At 36.3% G+C, this 14,101-nt stretch overlaps 1 protein-coding gene across 3 annotated transcripts in view; it reads left to right on the plus strand.

The window, feature by feature from the left end:
* Positions 1-14,101, plus strand: part of IGSF11 (immunoglobulin superfamily member 11) — a 161,653-nt gene that overhangs the window by 127,784 nt on the left and 19,768 nt on the right. For 2 of the 3 annotated variants that reach the window (XM_054572324.1, XM_054572325.1), the window contains exon 2: positions 13,298-13,461. In XM_054572324.1, the coding sequence (XP_054428299.1) occupies positions 13,423-13,461 (39 nt within the window). In that variant the 5' untranslated portion in view covers positions 13,298-13,422. Of the gene's footprint in view, positions 1-13,297; positions 13,462-14,101 lie in introns of those variants that run through there. The other variant, XM_054572323.1, reaches the window with a different exon arrangement.

Raw genomic sequence — 14,101 nt, forward strand, 5'->3', positions numbered from 1 at the left:
ACCTCAAGTGTTAGGAGCTATGGCCAAGTAAATGTCACCCACATAATAGGGATGAAGGGACCAAGTAGGCAGATATCTGTACTTCCTGATCATTTGGAAAGTGGCAGAGGGGAGTGATTATAGGGAATGTGGGAGTTGGTTCAGTACAAGGCTTTGGGCTTTCCTCGGTACTCTCTCATCTCTGGACCTTCTCTGTGGAACTACACCTGAAGAAATCATTTCTATACCTTAGTCCCCTGGCGTGTTGTTTGTCCTGGCATGCTCCTTGAGGACAGTTTAGGATAAAAAGGAAAAGTTAATGGGAAGGCACTGCAATAGCTTCTAAAGGGGAACCATAATACCATGGAAATGTAATACTGTAATACCATGGGACATGTATGAGTATTCAGTGTTTCAGCTAGAAAATAAGGATATGTAATTTTATGGTAGCCTACCTTTGTATACAAACAATAAAGTATACTGTTTAATATGGCATAAAATCAAGTTGAGATCTGGCCATGATCCTAAATGATGAATACAGATGACCAACTGCATAACAAAACCATCTGCATTTGTCAGATTAACCAGACATTTACTCTTAGTTTAGTACCATGTTGATGGCCAAAATATAATTTAATGTAATTTAACATAAACATTACTTTTTCATTAAAATGGCAGTTTTTAAAATAAAAGTAATAACAATTATAATGGTATGTTATTTTACCTAATTAAAATTTAGTTAATATATAAAATGATTTGTTTCAAAAATCACTACCACATTAGAGACTTGTGATATTAATTCCCTTCAAAAAACACGAAGTAGCACATAGAATATTTTTTGATGACCATTATTTTCTTTTTTCTAGTTTTTCAATTTTTTTATTATACATTTTTTCCATTACCACTTAGTCCCCTCATACCCCCTGTCCCCCTACAATCACCACACTGTTGTCAGTGTCCATGAGTTTTTTTTCCTTTTTTGCTCAATCCCTCCACCCCCTATTCTTCCCCACCCTTTTCTGTCCTCTATATATGAGTCTGTCTCTATTTTTCTTGTTAGTTCAGTTTTTTAATTAGATTCCACATATGAGTGAAATCATATGGTATTAGTCTTGTTCTTTCTGGCTTGTTTCAATTAATAAAATGTTCTTCAGGTCCATCCATACTGTTGCAAAGGGTAAAACTTTCTTCTTTTACAGCCAAGGAATGTTCCATGTGTGAATGTACCATAGTTGTTTTATCCACTCGTCTCCTGATGGACACTTAGGCTGCTTCCACTTGGCAATTGTAAATAACACTGCAATGAACATAGAGTTGTTCTTTCGAACTAGTGTTTTGGGTTCCTTCAGGCTATTCCCAGAAGTGGGATTGCTGGGTCAAAAGCCAGATCCAATTTTAATTTTTTGAGGTATCTCCAGTGTATGTGCCAGTCTGCATTTCCACCAACAGAGCACTAGGGTTCCCCTTTTTCCACATCCTCTCCAGTACTTTTTGTTGATTTATTGATGATAGCCATTCTAACAGGTATGAGATGATGTTTTATTTTGGTTTTAATTTGCATTTCTCTGATTATTAGTGATGTAGAGCATCTTTTCATATGTCTATTGGCCCTCTGTATGTCCTCTTTGGAGAAGTGTCTATTCAGGTCCTTTGCCCACTTTTTAATTGGATTTTTTTGGTGTTTTGTAAGTTCTTTATAAATTTTGGATATTAAGCCCTTGTGAGTTGTATCAGTGAATATGTTCTCTTACTCTGTGGGTTGTCTTTTTATTTTGTTGATGTTTTCCTCTGCTGTGCAAAAACATTTTTGTTTGATGTAGTCCCATTTGTTTATTTTTTCTTTTGTTTCCCTTATCTAAGAAGGTATATGCAATAAAAAATTGTTACAATCAATGTCCGAGATTTTGCTGCCTGTTTTTTTTCCTAGGATTTTTATGGTTTTTAAATCTAACATTTAAGTACTTAATCCATTTTGAATTTATTCTTGTGTGTGGTGTAAGAAGGTGGTCTAGTTTAATTTTACTGCACATATCTGTCCAGTTTTTCCAACACCATTTATTGAATAAACCATCTTTTAACTCACTATATGTACTTGTTCCCTCTGTCAAATATTAATTGAATGTAAAGGTGTAGGTTTATTTCTGGGATCTCTATTTTGTTCCATTAATATGCATGTTTCTTTTTATGCTACTGCCATGCTGTTTTATTTCTATGGCCTTATAATATAGTTTGATATTAGGTAGTGTGATTCCTCCAACTTTGTTCTTCTTTCTCAGGATCGCTGTTGCTATGCGGAGCCTTTTGTGGTTCCATATAAATTTTTGAAATATCTGTTCTAGTTCTATGAAATACATCATTAGAATCTTGGTAGGAATTGTATTAAATCTATGAATTGCTTTAGGTAGTATGGACATTTTAATGATGTTCATTCTTCCTATCCATAAACATGGTATGTGCTTCCACTTATTTGTATCTTCTTCAATTTCTTTCTTCAATGTCTTATAATTTTCCAAGCACAGGTATTTTACATCCTTGGTTAGGTTTATTCCTAGGTATTTTATTTTTTATGAGATAATTGTATTGTTTATTTTCCTTTCTGTTAGTTCATTATTGGCTTATACACGTGCAGCTTTTGAATATTAATTTTGTGTCCTGCTACTTTGTGGAATTCATTTATCAGTTCTAGGAGTTTTTGGTGGAATCTTTGTGGTTCTCTAGGTACAGTATCATGTCATCTGCAAATGAAGACCGTTTACTTCTTCCTTTCTAATTTGGATGCCTTTTAGTTCTTCTTGTCTGCTTGCTGTGGCTAGGACTTCAGTCCTATTTTGAATGAGAGAGGTGAAAGTGGACATCCCTGTGTTGTTCTTGATCCTAAGGGGAACACTTGTAGTTTTTGCCCATTGAGTATGATGCTGGCAGGGGGTTTGTCATATATGGCCTTTATTATTGTTAGGTATGTTCCCTCTATTTTCATTTAGCTGATAGTTTTTTGTCATAAATGGGTCCTAGATTTTATCAAATGCTTTTTCTGCATCTATTGATATTATCATGTAGTTTTTAATCCTTCATTTTGTTTATGTGGTAAATCACATTTATTGATTTGTGAATGTTGTTCCAAGCTTTCATTCCTGGAATAAATCCTGAGTGATCATGGTGTATGATCTCTCTGATGCACTGCTATATTTAGTTTGCAAATATTGTGTTGAGGATTTTAGCATCTATGTTCATCAGGGATATTTGCCTATAATTTCCTTTCTTTGTTGTGTCTTTATTTGATTTTAGAATTAGAATAATGGTGGCCTTGTAAATTGAGCTTGGGAGGCTTCCCTCCCTTGAATTCTATGAAGCAGTTTGAGAAAGAGGTGTTAGTTCTTGGAATGTTTGGTAAAATTCACCTGTGCAACCATCTGGTCCAGGGCTTTTGTTTGTTAGGATTTTTTTGATTACTGCTTCAATGTCACTAGGTGTACTCTGTCTAGTCAGATTCTCTGATTCTTCCTGATTAGTTTTGGAAGATTGTGTGTTTCTAGGAATTTATCCATTTTGTCCATGTCATCCAGTTTGTTGGCATATAGTTTTCCATAGTATTTTCTTTTTTTTAAATTTTTAAATTTTTTTAAATTTTATTTTAATTTATTTTTTCAAATACATTTGTCTCTGCCATCCCCCTACCACTTTCCCTTGCCCCCTCCCCCTTTCCCTCCCTCAGTTCTTCCCCTTTGGGTTTGTCCATGAGTCCTTGCTATATGTTCCTTGACTTTCCCCTTCCCTTCCTTGTCCCCGCCCCTCCTCCCTCCTTCTCTCTCGTCTCTGTTGATTTCTTTTCCTTTCAGTGTTGCTGGTCTTATTTTCCTTGCATCTTTGTATTGTTGGTTCCATAGTATTTTCTTACAATCCTTTGTATTTCTTTGGTGTCAGTTGTTATTTCTCTTTTTTCATTTCTGATTTTATTAATTTGGGTCCTCCCTCTTTTTTTGTTGATGAGTCTGATTAAAGGTTTGTCAATTTTGTTAATCTTTTCCAAAAAACAGCTCTTAGGCTCATTGATAGTTTTTATCCTATACCTATTTTGTTTATTTCTGCTGTAATCTTTATTATTTTCTTCCTTCTGCTCCCTTTGGGCTTTGTTTGTTCTTCTTCTTCAGGTTTTTAAGTGTAAAGTTAGATTGTTTATTTGAGCTTTTTCTTTTTCTGTCTTTGTTTTTCTTCTTTTTTTTTGAGGTAACTCTGTAAGGCTATGAATTTCCCTTTAGGTTTGCTTTCCCAGTGTTCCATAGATTTTGGATTGTTGTGTTCTCATTTTCATTTGTTTCAAGGTATCTTTTGCTTTCTTCTTTCATCTCATTGTTGACCCATTCATTATTTAATAACATGTTATTTAGCTTCCATATCTTTGTGTTTTTCAGTGTTCTTCTTGTGAGTGATATCTAGTTTCATAGCATTGTGGTCAGAAAAGATGCTTGATATTTCAATCTTCTTAAATTTATTGAAGACTTGCTTTGTATCCTAGATGTGGTCTAGAAAATGTTCCATGTGCACTTGAAAAGTACATATATTCTGCTGCTTTGGGGTGAAATGCTCTGAAGATATCAATGAAATCCATTTGATCTAGTGTGTCATTTAAGGTCACTGTCTCCTTATTGATTTTCTGTCTGAAAGATCTATCCATTGAAGTCAGTGGGGGTTAAAAATTCCCAGCTGTGACTGTATTTCTGTCGATCTCTCCCTTTATGTCCATCAAGATTTACTTCCAGTATATTATTTATTTCAAATACTGAATTCTTTATTTCTGACTGGTTCTTCTTTATGATTTCTATGTCTTTTTTCATGTTGTTGAGTATCTTTATAATCATTACTATAAACTGATAAATTGCTTGCCTCCATTTCATCTAGTTCTTCTGGATAATTCTCTTGTTTTTTCATTTGGGACCTGTTTTCTTGTCTTCCCATTTTGGCTGCCTCTTTGTGTTTGTTTCTCTGTATTAGGTACATCTTCCAAGACTCTGGTGCAGGCCTATGTCAGATGCTGTTACTGGTCCTGAGCAATGTGTTTGGAGCTATCAGTGATTCACAGCATGTGGGTCCATCTGCTCAGCCTCTTTGTGTGCAGAAAGAACCAGGCTGCACACCAAGGCTGGTTTTTACCATCACCAGACCCCAGGGGAGGGTCAACTAAAGTCTCAGAGCTCCCAGAGATCTTCCTCTGCTTATAAGCTTTATATTAGGCTTAAAGAGTGAAAGTCTTCCAGCTGTACTCCTCAGCAGCAGGGCTTCCACTCTAGACAGTGGGGCAGAGTAATTCCTGTGGGCAGGGCTATTGCTGACTCTCAGGCTGATGCCACTTGGAGGGGAGTGCTCTGCCTGAAAAAGATGGCTTCTATAGAATGGGGAACAACTCAGCCGAGATCCTGGCAGCTGTTTCTTCAGTTCTCTCTGCAGAGCCACCTGCTCCAGACTCCCCTCAAGCATCTCTAGTCCACTCTGCTCTTCCTCTGCCAGAGCCCAGGGTAATTGGCTGCAAATGGAATTTTGTGCATTGGCCCTCTGTGTTTCCAGCTGTCTCTCCCTGGCAGACAGCCATATACTATGTAGGTTCCTTTCCAGCTCTGGTGCTGTAGGTTAGGGGGCCTAGTTTGGGGTTTTGACTGCACATTTTTCAGGGGGAAGCAATATCCCCCGGAACGTCAGCTGCCACCCATGAGAGCCCAGCCAGCCCGCTCGCGCCTTCTCCACACTCACTACCAATCTCGTTGTGGTGATGTGGCTTCCTCCGCCTGTCTGTGGTTATAAGGCTTCTCTCCATAAGTGTTCAGTTGGTTATTCAGGATGATTTCTCTATAATTTATTTGTAATTCCAGTTTGGTCCTGGGTGGAGGCTAGTGTAGCTTCTACTTAATCCTCTGCCATATTGGATCCTTGATGACCAAACTCAGGAACAGCCAAACAGAAGTGATGCATAAGGCATAGAGCTTCCACAGCCTTTCCAAACCAGTCTCCTGGAATCTCCGTGTGTTCACTGCCTGGAACCTCTCACAAACATAGAATTTTTATATTTTAAAATTTATTTCAGTCTGATGTAACCACAAAACTGAATTTGAATTAGGTTAAATGAATTTTATGTTATATATTTTATATGCAAGAAACAGCACTTAGGAAGTCATATGGGAAGCATATAAGCCAAGAAGCATTTTGTGGCTGCTGATATTGACATTTTGGGTGAAAAGACAACACAGTTCTTCCCAAATGTCCTGAGATCCTTTTGATGCTTTGCTGACTGTTTTTCCCAGGGGGAAGTTCTGGCAGTTGGGCTGATCCTGAAATTTGAGCACATGGGCCACAGACATCAGCAAACACTGTGTTTTGTTATCTCAGTTGGATTGCTTGGGCTAGTCCTCATTCTGAACTCTCAGTGTTCTGGCTCTGATTTGCAGGGGAGGTTTCGTGTCCTTCTAGCATCATCACTGTAAAATATCCTTTGTCTCTTCTCTTGGCTGTGCATGTAGTATGGATATCCCTCTTAAGACTTTTAAAGATTCTTTGTTGCCAGCTTGTTTTCCTCTAACATGTATCTCTTGGTCTGAAAAAATGTAAATTTCTTTCTGCTTTAAAGCTTTGGAAATATAGGCCTAAAGACAGAGTATAGACTGCTGGTATTTACAATTTCAACTCCTCAGAGGAAACAGGACCATGTGCTTTATGTTTTTCTTATTTAATTGCTAAGAGTCATTCAGAATTCATGGGTTGACTTAATTTTTCTTGGGTGAAGATACTAAGAAAATATTCAAGTCTGCAAAATGCTGCCAATTCAGCTCCCAGATTATGCATTTTACGTGTAAATATTGCAAATTGTAAGATATTTTACATGAATTTTTAATCCAATATTTAGCATTAAAGTTTAAATTTCTGCCTAGAATTTCAAACATGGAAAAATGCACGCTAAAAGGAAATTGGGTTTTTAGTTGTCTTTCTTTTTTTGTAAAGTGGAAAAAAAATAAGCATTTAAAATGTGAAAATACTCATTTCATTCATGCTTAGTCTTTCTAAGAAATTTTTAATTATACTCAGTTGAATTGGTATGTTAAATAGGAATGCTGAGGTGCAATCACCAAACAACTTTATTTTGTCTTCCATATACTTTTAAATTTATTCAAGAGCCAGTTCTTTCTATAGATGTAAACTTAAGCAGGTTACATAACTTTTCTGATCACTCTGAGTTTTATTTTTATTTTTTTAAATTTATAGTTATTGATTTGAGGAGGGGGAAGAAAGAGGAAGAAAAAGAAAGAGAAAATATTGATTTGTTGTTTACTTTTTTATGCATTCATTGGTTGATTCTTGTATGTACCCTGACCAGGGACTGAACCCACAACCTTGGCATATTGGGACAACGCTCTAACCAACTGAGCTACCCAGCCAGGGCCTTATTACTCTGAGTTTTAAAATAAAGGAAAACAAGAAGATCTCATTTTCCATACAGATATATATGTAGTTCCCAGAATGCTGGTGATCCATATTTTAGTCATCCAGAAGCCTACCTTCAACTTCCTTCTGTTGGAAGGTTCATTAGACAGCCCAGTGGGCAGAATCTAATGACCCTGCACCACCTGTTATGTGTGTTCCATCTGATCCATTGGAAACATTTAGATGTCCTTTGCCCTGACACATTCAGGGAATGCACCCTTCTGCTGGGTGGGAATGGGATGGGATTTGCAGCACACCACAGCTCTAACAAAAAATTCTCTCTGTAAAGTCTACAGACATTTACTCCTGATCCATTTATTCTCTGTGTAGTCCTAAAAGCTACATATTGAGTTTTTGCCATCTTCTTTGTGCAAATTCATCGAGGTATTCTATTTAAAACTAGCTTAGGATTCTGATATCTTAATATCTGAAATCATTAGGGTGTTGAATAACTTTCAAAATTGTTTCCTAGATAATTCTGATAGCTAAAGTGCATAACAGACTTTTTTTTTAAAGGTTAAATGTTTCCATCAGTATGAGACAGAGTAGAACAGATATATTTACAAATAAACTAAATTTTTGTTGCTCAGTATCAGTTTTTGTTGATACAGAAATATCACGGCAACTTAATCTTAATAAGTAATCATATCATTAGTTTTCTGAGATATGGTCTGTGGAGGACTTTGGTGTAGCAGAAAACATACTTTATTGTAAGTCAGAAGATGCACGTCCCAGTCATAAGAACTTTGACAGATTTCTGTCGTTAGACTCTCATATTTTCATGTAGAAATTGAATTAAGTCAATATAGCAATATGTATTTATTGAGTTCTGATTGAGTACTTGCAGTAATGGAGTTCTTAATGTACCTCACAGTATATTGGTGAAGTGATCTTACATAAACACACTAAAGAAAGTATGATTACAAGTTTGGATAGTGTTCACAATGAAAGGAACAGTACTTTAGGAGACCTCAACCTCAGCTGAAAGTCAGGAAAGGCTCCTCTATGAGAAGGTAATACTTCAGCTAATATGAAGGAAGAGTAGGAGGTTACCAAGTAAAGGGATTGGGGTGTGCAACAGAATAGAGCAAAGGCGCCAACTGAAGATGTCAAGAGAAACTTAGTTTGTAAAATGGCTCAGAATTTATCATAGACTGGGTTTGGGAGGTGATGAAGGAGTAGAAGGAATCAAGAAAGAGCTTTCAGTAGAAATTGAGAACCTGATGGCTGATTGAGCCATTCATTAGTGTAGGGAACAATAGAAAGAGTAGAAGCAGGCACAGAGGGGAATATTAAGAGTTGCATCTTGATATTCAAGTTGGCTTAAGTTGCCTTTGAGAAACCTACACAGAGATGTCTAGGAGGCAGTTGGATATAAGAAGAGAGGTTTTGGTTAGAGAGAGAAATTTGGAAGCCATTGTCATATATATAAGAATTGAAGCCATGATAGTGGATGAGTTTATAGGAAGAGAGTTTAGAAGGCAGCCCTTTGAGAAGTGCCAACATTTAATAGTTATGTAAAGGAGGGTGAAACAACGAAAGAGACTGAGAAGTATTCAGTGATACAGAAAGAAGGCCAGAAGTAAATTTTATCACTGAAACTAAGGGAAATGTGTGTTTCAAGAAGGAGGGGGAGTGGTCATCACTGTTAGATGTTACTGAGAGTCCAAGAATGACCACAAGAGTCATGAAGGCATCAGGAGGTCTCTGGGAAACTAGGGAAAACTGTTTCTAAGAAGAGGTAATGAGAGGCATGTATTGAAGACAATACCAGATGAGTCTCTAAGGAGAGAGTGAGTATAGACAGCTCTTTCAAAAAGATTAATGGTGATATATCAGAGAGAGGGTAGTCGCTGGAGAGAACTGCGGAGTGGAGGGAGGAAGAGAGGATTTTTTTCTTTTTAGTTGAAATGCTTGAGGATGTTTAAAGGCTATCAGGAAGGCTCCAGTGCAGTGGGAGAGGTTGAAGCTGCAAGAGAGGGAGCTGGTTAGGTCCCTAAGGAGGCCAAGAAGATGGATTATAAATTATGCTCAGGTGAGAGGTTGGTCTTAGATGAGCTCCTTTAATCTAATAGGGGAGAGGAAGAAGAGGATGAGGCAGATCAAAGCTGACGTATTTATAAGTTTGGAAGCAGAAAGTTGAGGGGGTTTTTATCTGATGGCTTTGCATAAAAGTCTGTACTAGTTCTAAATTTTGTGATTGTATGATATAGTAGTGATAATAATAACATTTGTGGACTGATTTCTATGAGTTAGTTATGTGTGTTATAGTGTGTGATCTCTGTAGACAATCTGCCTGGGATTTCAATCCTGACCTTACCGTTACCTTTGTGACCTTGAGCCATGTGACCTTGAGCTAGATTTAATCCTCTCTGGGCCTCAATTTCTTCTGTAAATGGCAATAAGATATAGGATTAAATGAGTGCGTGTGAACATATATAGATATATATGTATATGTTTATTTATAGTGCTTAATGTGGAGTTGATATTTGGTCAGTGTGCCCTAAATGCTAGCTAGTAAAAACAGCAGTGATAGTAGCGACTGTCAGCCATCAGCTTCTGGCACTGCCCTTATTGTTCTCTTTTGATGATGTGGTGGTAGTATTGAGCCCTGTTGTACAGATACGGCAACAATCAGAGATGAAGTGATTTATTTGGGGCCAGACAGCTAAATAGATGAAAACCAGATTTCAAACTAGATCTGTCCTGCTTCAGACCTACACTTTTACAAGTTCTGAAAGCAGCTTATCTAGAATATTTCTTCTGTAGCTCCCTTGATACTTGCAATTTCAGGGTTAACCTTATGTAAAAATATGAAGTAAACAAAGTCAGTTGGTCTTTCATAGCAGGGTCTTGCCCCTGGCCAGCAGACCTGTTCTGTTTTCCCCAGCTCCCACCCCTGTCCTGCAAATCTACTCTTCCTTTACTGAAATCCTGCCATATTCTGGTAGTTTCCCCCATCTGAATCTTTCTCTTTCATTCTTAGTTTATATTGGCCATTTTTTTCTTTTAAAATTTGTGTCAAAGGTTGTGTGAGTTCAACTTGAAATGAGTGAATTAATGGTAGAGGGTATAATTTGTCCTGGGTAGTTTAAGGGCGGGGAGGGAGCATAGTCCCTTTAGTTCTTCCTTGGAGTAATCTGAAGAATGAAGTGATGGAGATTTTGTGACGAGTTTGGCCCTTAGACTTTTTCTTAAAAACACCTGCATGGCATTTACAATAATCATTGAAACACATACTCCCTTAACTCACTTTTCCTTGATGATATAGCTTGTTCCTTTGTTCATGGCCTGTTTTGTGATTAAATTGCCTCCCCTGTCTGCCTCTTAATACCTGATGTTCTTTCAACTTTCCTTTTTAAAACTTACAGACTTTCTCTAATGTTTTTAAACTTAGATACTTTTCCTGATGCTTTATATTCTACTGCAGATGGTTTATTTTATGAAACATCTTGTGTTGCAACATGGTAACTCCTGAGAACATTGTCAGCCCCTATGTGAAGAATGTGAAATTCTATAGAAGGAAGCTGTTAAGTACAATTATTTTTTAAACTCAGTGTAATTATAATAGAATGTTATTGTGTTACTTTTGGGGGGAGAATTGAGATAATACCACTTCAAAGTAAAGCAATTTGAGATACTGCCATGGACTAATGTATTTTTCATGATTAGAATACTTTCATTGTTGGATCCCCTGATAAATTTTAATTTCCTCTTAGTCCCATATTGTTCTGTAGTCCTAGGGGAATGAGAGTTCTTTCCAGAAGAGTTAACAGTTGATTTTGGCTTCCTAGGAGTTGGCTCTGGTAAATCACTGCTTTCTTTTTCTGACTTTTAACAGCATTATTGAAATATAGTTTATATTCCACATGATTCACCCATTTAAAATACAAAATTCAATTGTTTTTAGTAAGTTTATAGAGTTGTGTAACGTTCCTAACAATCCAGTTTTAAAAGTTATCCATCGCCCTAAAAACTTTCATTGAACCTATTTGCATCAACCTCACTCCCTCTTCTCTAGCCCTTGTAACCACTGATTTGCTTACTGTCTCTATAGATTTCCCTTTTGTGGACATTTCCTATAAATGCAATAATAAAGTATGCTGCTGTTTTATGCATCTGGCCTCTTTCACTTAGCAAAATGTTTTTGAAAGCCTCTTCAGCCACGTTGTAACATGTATTGGTAGCTCATTGCTTTTTATTTCTAGTGTTTAATTGTGTGAATATTCCACATTTGGTTTATTCATTCATCAGTCAATGACTATTATTTCCATTTGCGGGTATGATATGAATAATGTTGCATTAAACATTCACGGGCAAGTCTTTGTGTGGACAGATATTTTTGTTTTACTTGGGTAGATTCCTGGGGATGACGGAATTGTGAGGTTGTATGCTAAGTTTATGTTAAACTGTTTAAGAAGCAAACTATTTTCCAGAGTGGCTGAATAATTTTACATTCTCAGCAGCAGTGAGTGAAGATTCCAGTTTCTCTACATCCTTGACAGCACTTGGTGTTGTCTTAGCTATAGCCATTACAGTGGATGTGTAAAGGTATCTTACTGTGGTTTTACTATGCAGTATCCTTCCTAATGAGTAATAATGTTGAGCATATTTTACCCATTTTAATAGGTTGTTTGTCTTTTTATTATTGAGTTGTGATGGTTCTTTATGTATTCTGTATACAAGTCCTTTATCAAATATGTGATTTATAAATATTTTTTTCAAGTCTGTACCTTAGTAATTTATTTTTTAAATTAAATGTTTTGAATCACATAAGCTTAAAAATTTTAATGCAGTCCAGTAGTTGTTTTATGTTTTATGGTATGGGTGCTATATCTAAGACATCTTGGACTGACTCAAGGTTACAAAGGTTTTCTCAGTTTATTTCAAGAAGTTTTACAGTTTTAGCTCTTACATTTAGGTCTGTGGTACATTTTGAGTTGATTTTTGTGAGTGTTATGAGGTAAGGATCTGAGTTACATTTTTGCATATTAATATTGAATTGTTCTCACACTATTTATTGAAAAGATTATTCTTTTTCCTGTTTGTCTTGTACGATTGTTGAAAAGCACTTGACCATAAATAGAAGGGCTTATTTCAGAACCCTAAGTCCTGTGCCATTTTTCTTGTGGCCCATCTTTATTCTGGTACCATACTGTCTTGATTACTATAACTCTATGGCAAATTCTGTAATCAGATAGTGTGAATTCTCCAAATTCTTTTTTTCAATATTCTTCTGGCTATTCTAGCACTTTCCCTTTTCTTGTATTTTAGAATTAGTTAGTATCAACAGAAAGCCTGCTGGAGTATTGATTGGGATTGCTCTGAATCTATAGATCGATTTGGGAAAATTTTCATCTTAACAATATTGAATCTTCCAATCCATGAACATTGTATATCTGTCCATTTATTTAGTTTCATTTGATTTATTTCATCAGCAACTTATAGTTTTCAGGTTATAGTTCCTGCACATATATTATTAGATTTATATATAAACACTTAACTTTACAATTGTGCTATTGTTATGATGCTTTAAAAAAATCAGCTTATTTCTCATTTCAAGTTTTGCTCAAATCCTATCAGTTGAATTCTCCCATATTATATTTGAATCTGGCCAAATGTTTGCCAAGTAGTGTCTTAAAAAATAGAATAAGTAGCCTCTAATATTTTTCATTTATAGTTACTAAGAGGTAAAGAAAAAAAGGAACAATTTTTTTACTTCGACTCAGTGACTGGTTAGTAGTTGTTTAGTAAGACTGTTGTATCAGTCCGTGTACATTATTGATAATGTGAAACACGCTGACCTTTCTGTCAGGAAAGGGAGAGACATAACCTCCTATTGGTTCTTCTGTAGGTGTTGCAGCTTCCCTGGAAGTCTCCGAGAGCCCTGGGAGTATCCAAGTGGCCCGCGGTCAGACAGCAGTCCTGCCCTGTACTTTCACCACCAACGCTGCCCTCATTAACCTCAATGTCATTTGGATGGTCATTCCTCTTGCCAATGCCAATCAGCCTGAGCAGGTACTCCTCTTCCATCCTGTGCTACTCTAGAATATTAATCTTTTTAAAGGAGGCAAGTAGGAAAGCATCCTGAGTACATATTTGATTTCTAGAGAAAGGTGGCACTTTATGTGCTGCTGCTGTTTTAAGTCTTGCTCCTGTATTAGTAGTCAAGTGTCAGAAGAAGCAATCCTCTTTTTAAAAGACCTAAAAAAAAATAGCAGATGTCAAGGGGATTTTTTGGAGAATTTTATGTAGGAACCTGGAGTTTCATCAAAAAACATCATTGACAGGAATACCAAGACAATATATACCAAAGCAAAATATATTTGGAAAGGAAGAGACTGGAACTAACATAGGTGGATGAGATGTGATAATAATAAGAAAGTAACATTATATAATAGTACTTGAATTATTTGGCTAATTTAACAAATACTTTCAAATAAACAAAGCCAGCCAGGCATACTGGAGCCTCAAATAGGGTACATGAAATTAGAAGCTACTACCTAATAAGGTATATCAATTATGGGTAAAAGACCCATAATATGTGATACCCACTGCAGAAAATAATGCTCAGAAAATTAATGAATTGTGATTATGGCTATACCTTCATTCCATAAGTTAACTTCTTCCTTATATGAAGTTCTTCTGCTTCAATAAG

Source organism: Pteronotus mesoamericanus, unplaced genomic scaffold (genome assembly GCF_021234165.1).
Source record: "Pteronotus mesoamericanus isolate MK-2021 breed Mesoamerican mustached bat unplaced genomic scaffold, CSHL_Meso_final contig_228, whole genome shotgun sequence".
Classification (NCBI taxonomy): Eukaryota; Metazoa; Chordata; class Mammalia; order Chiroptera; family Mormoopidae; genus Pteronotus; species Pteronotus mesoamericanus.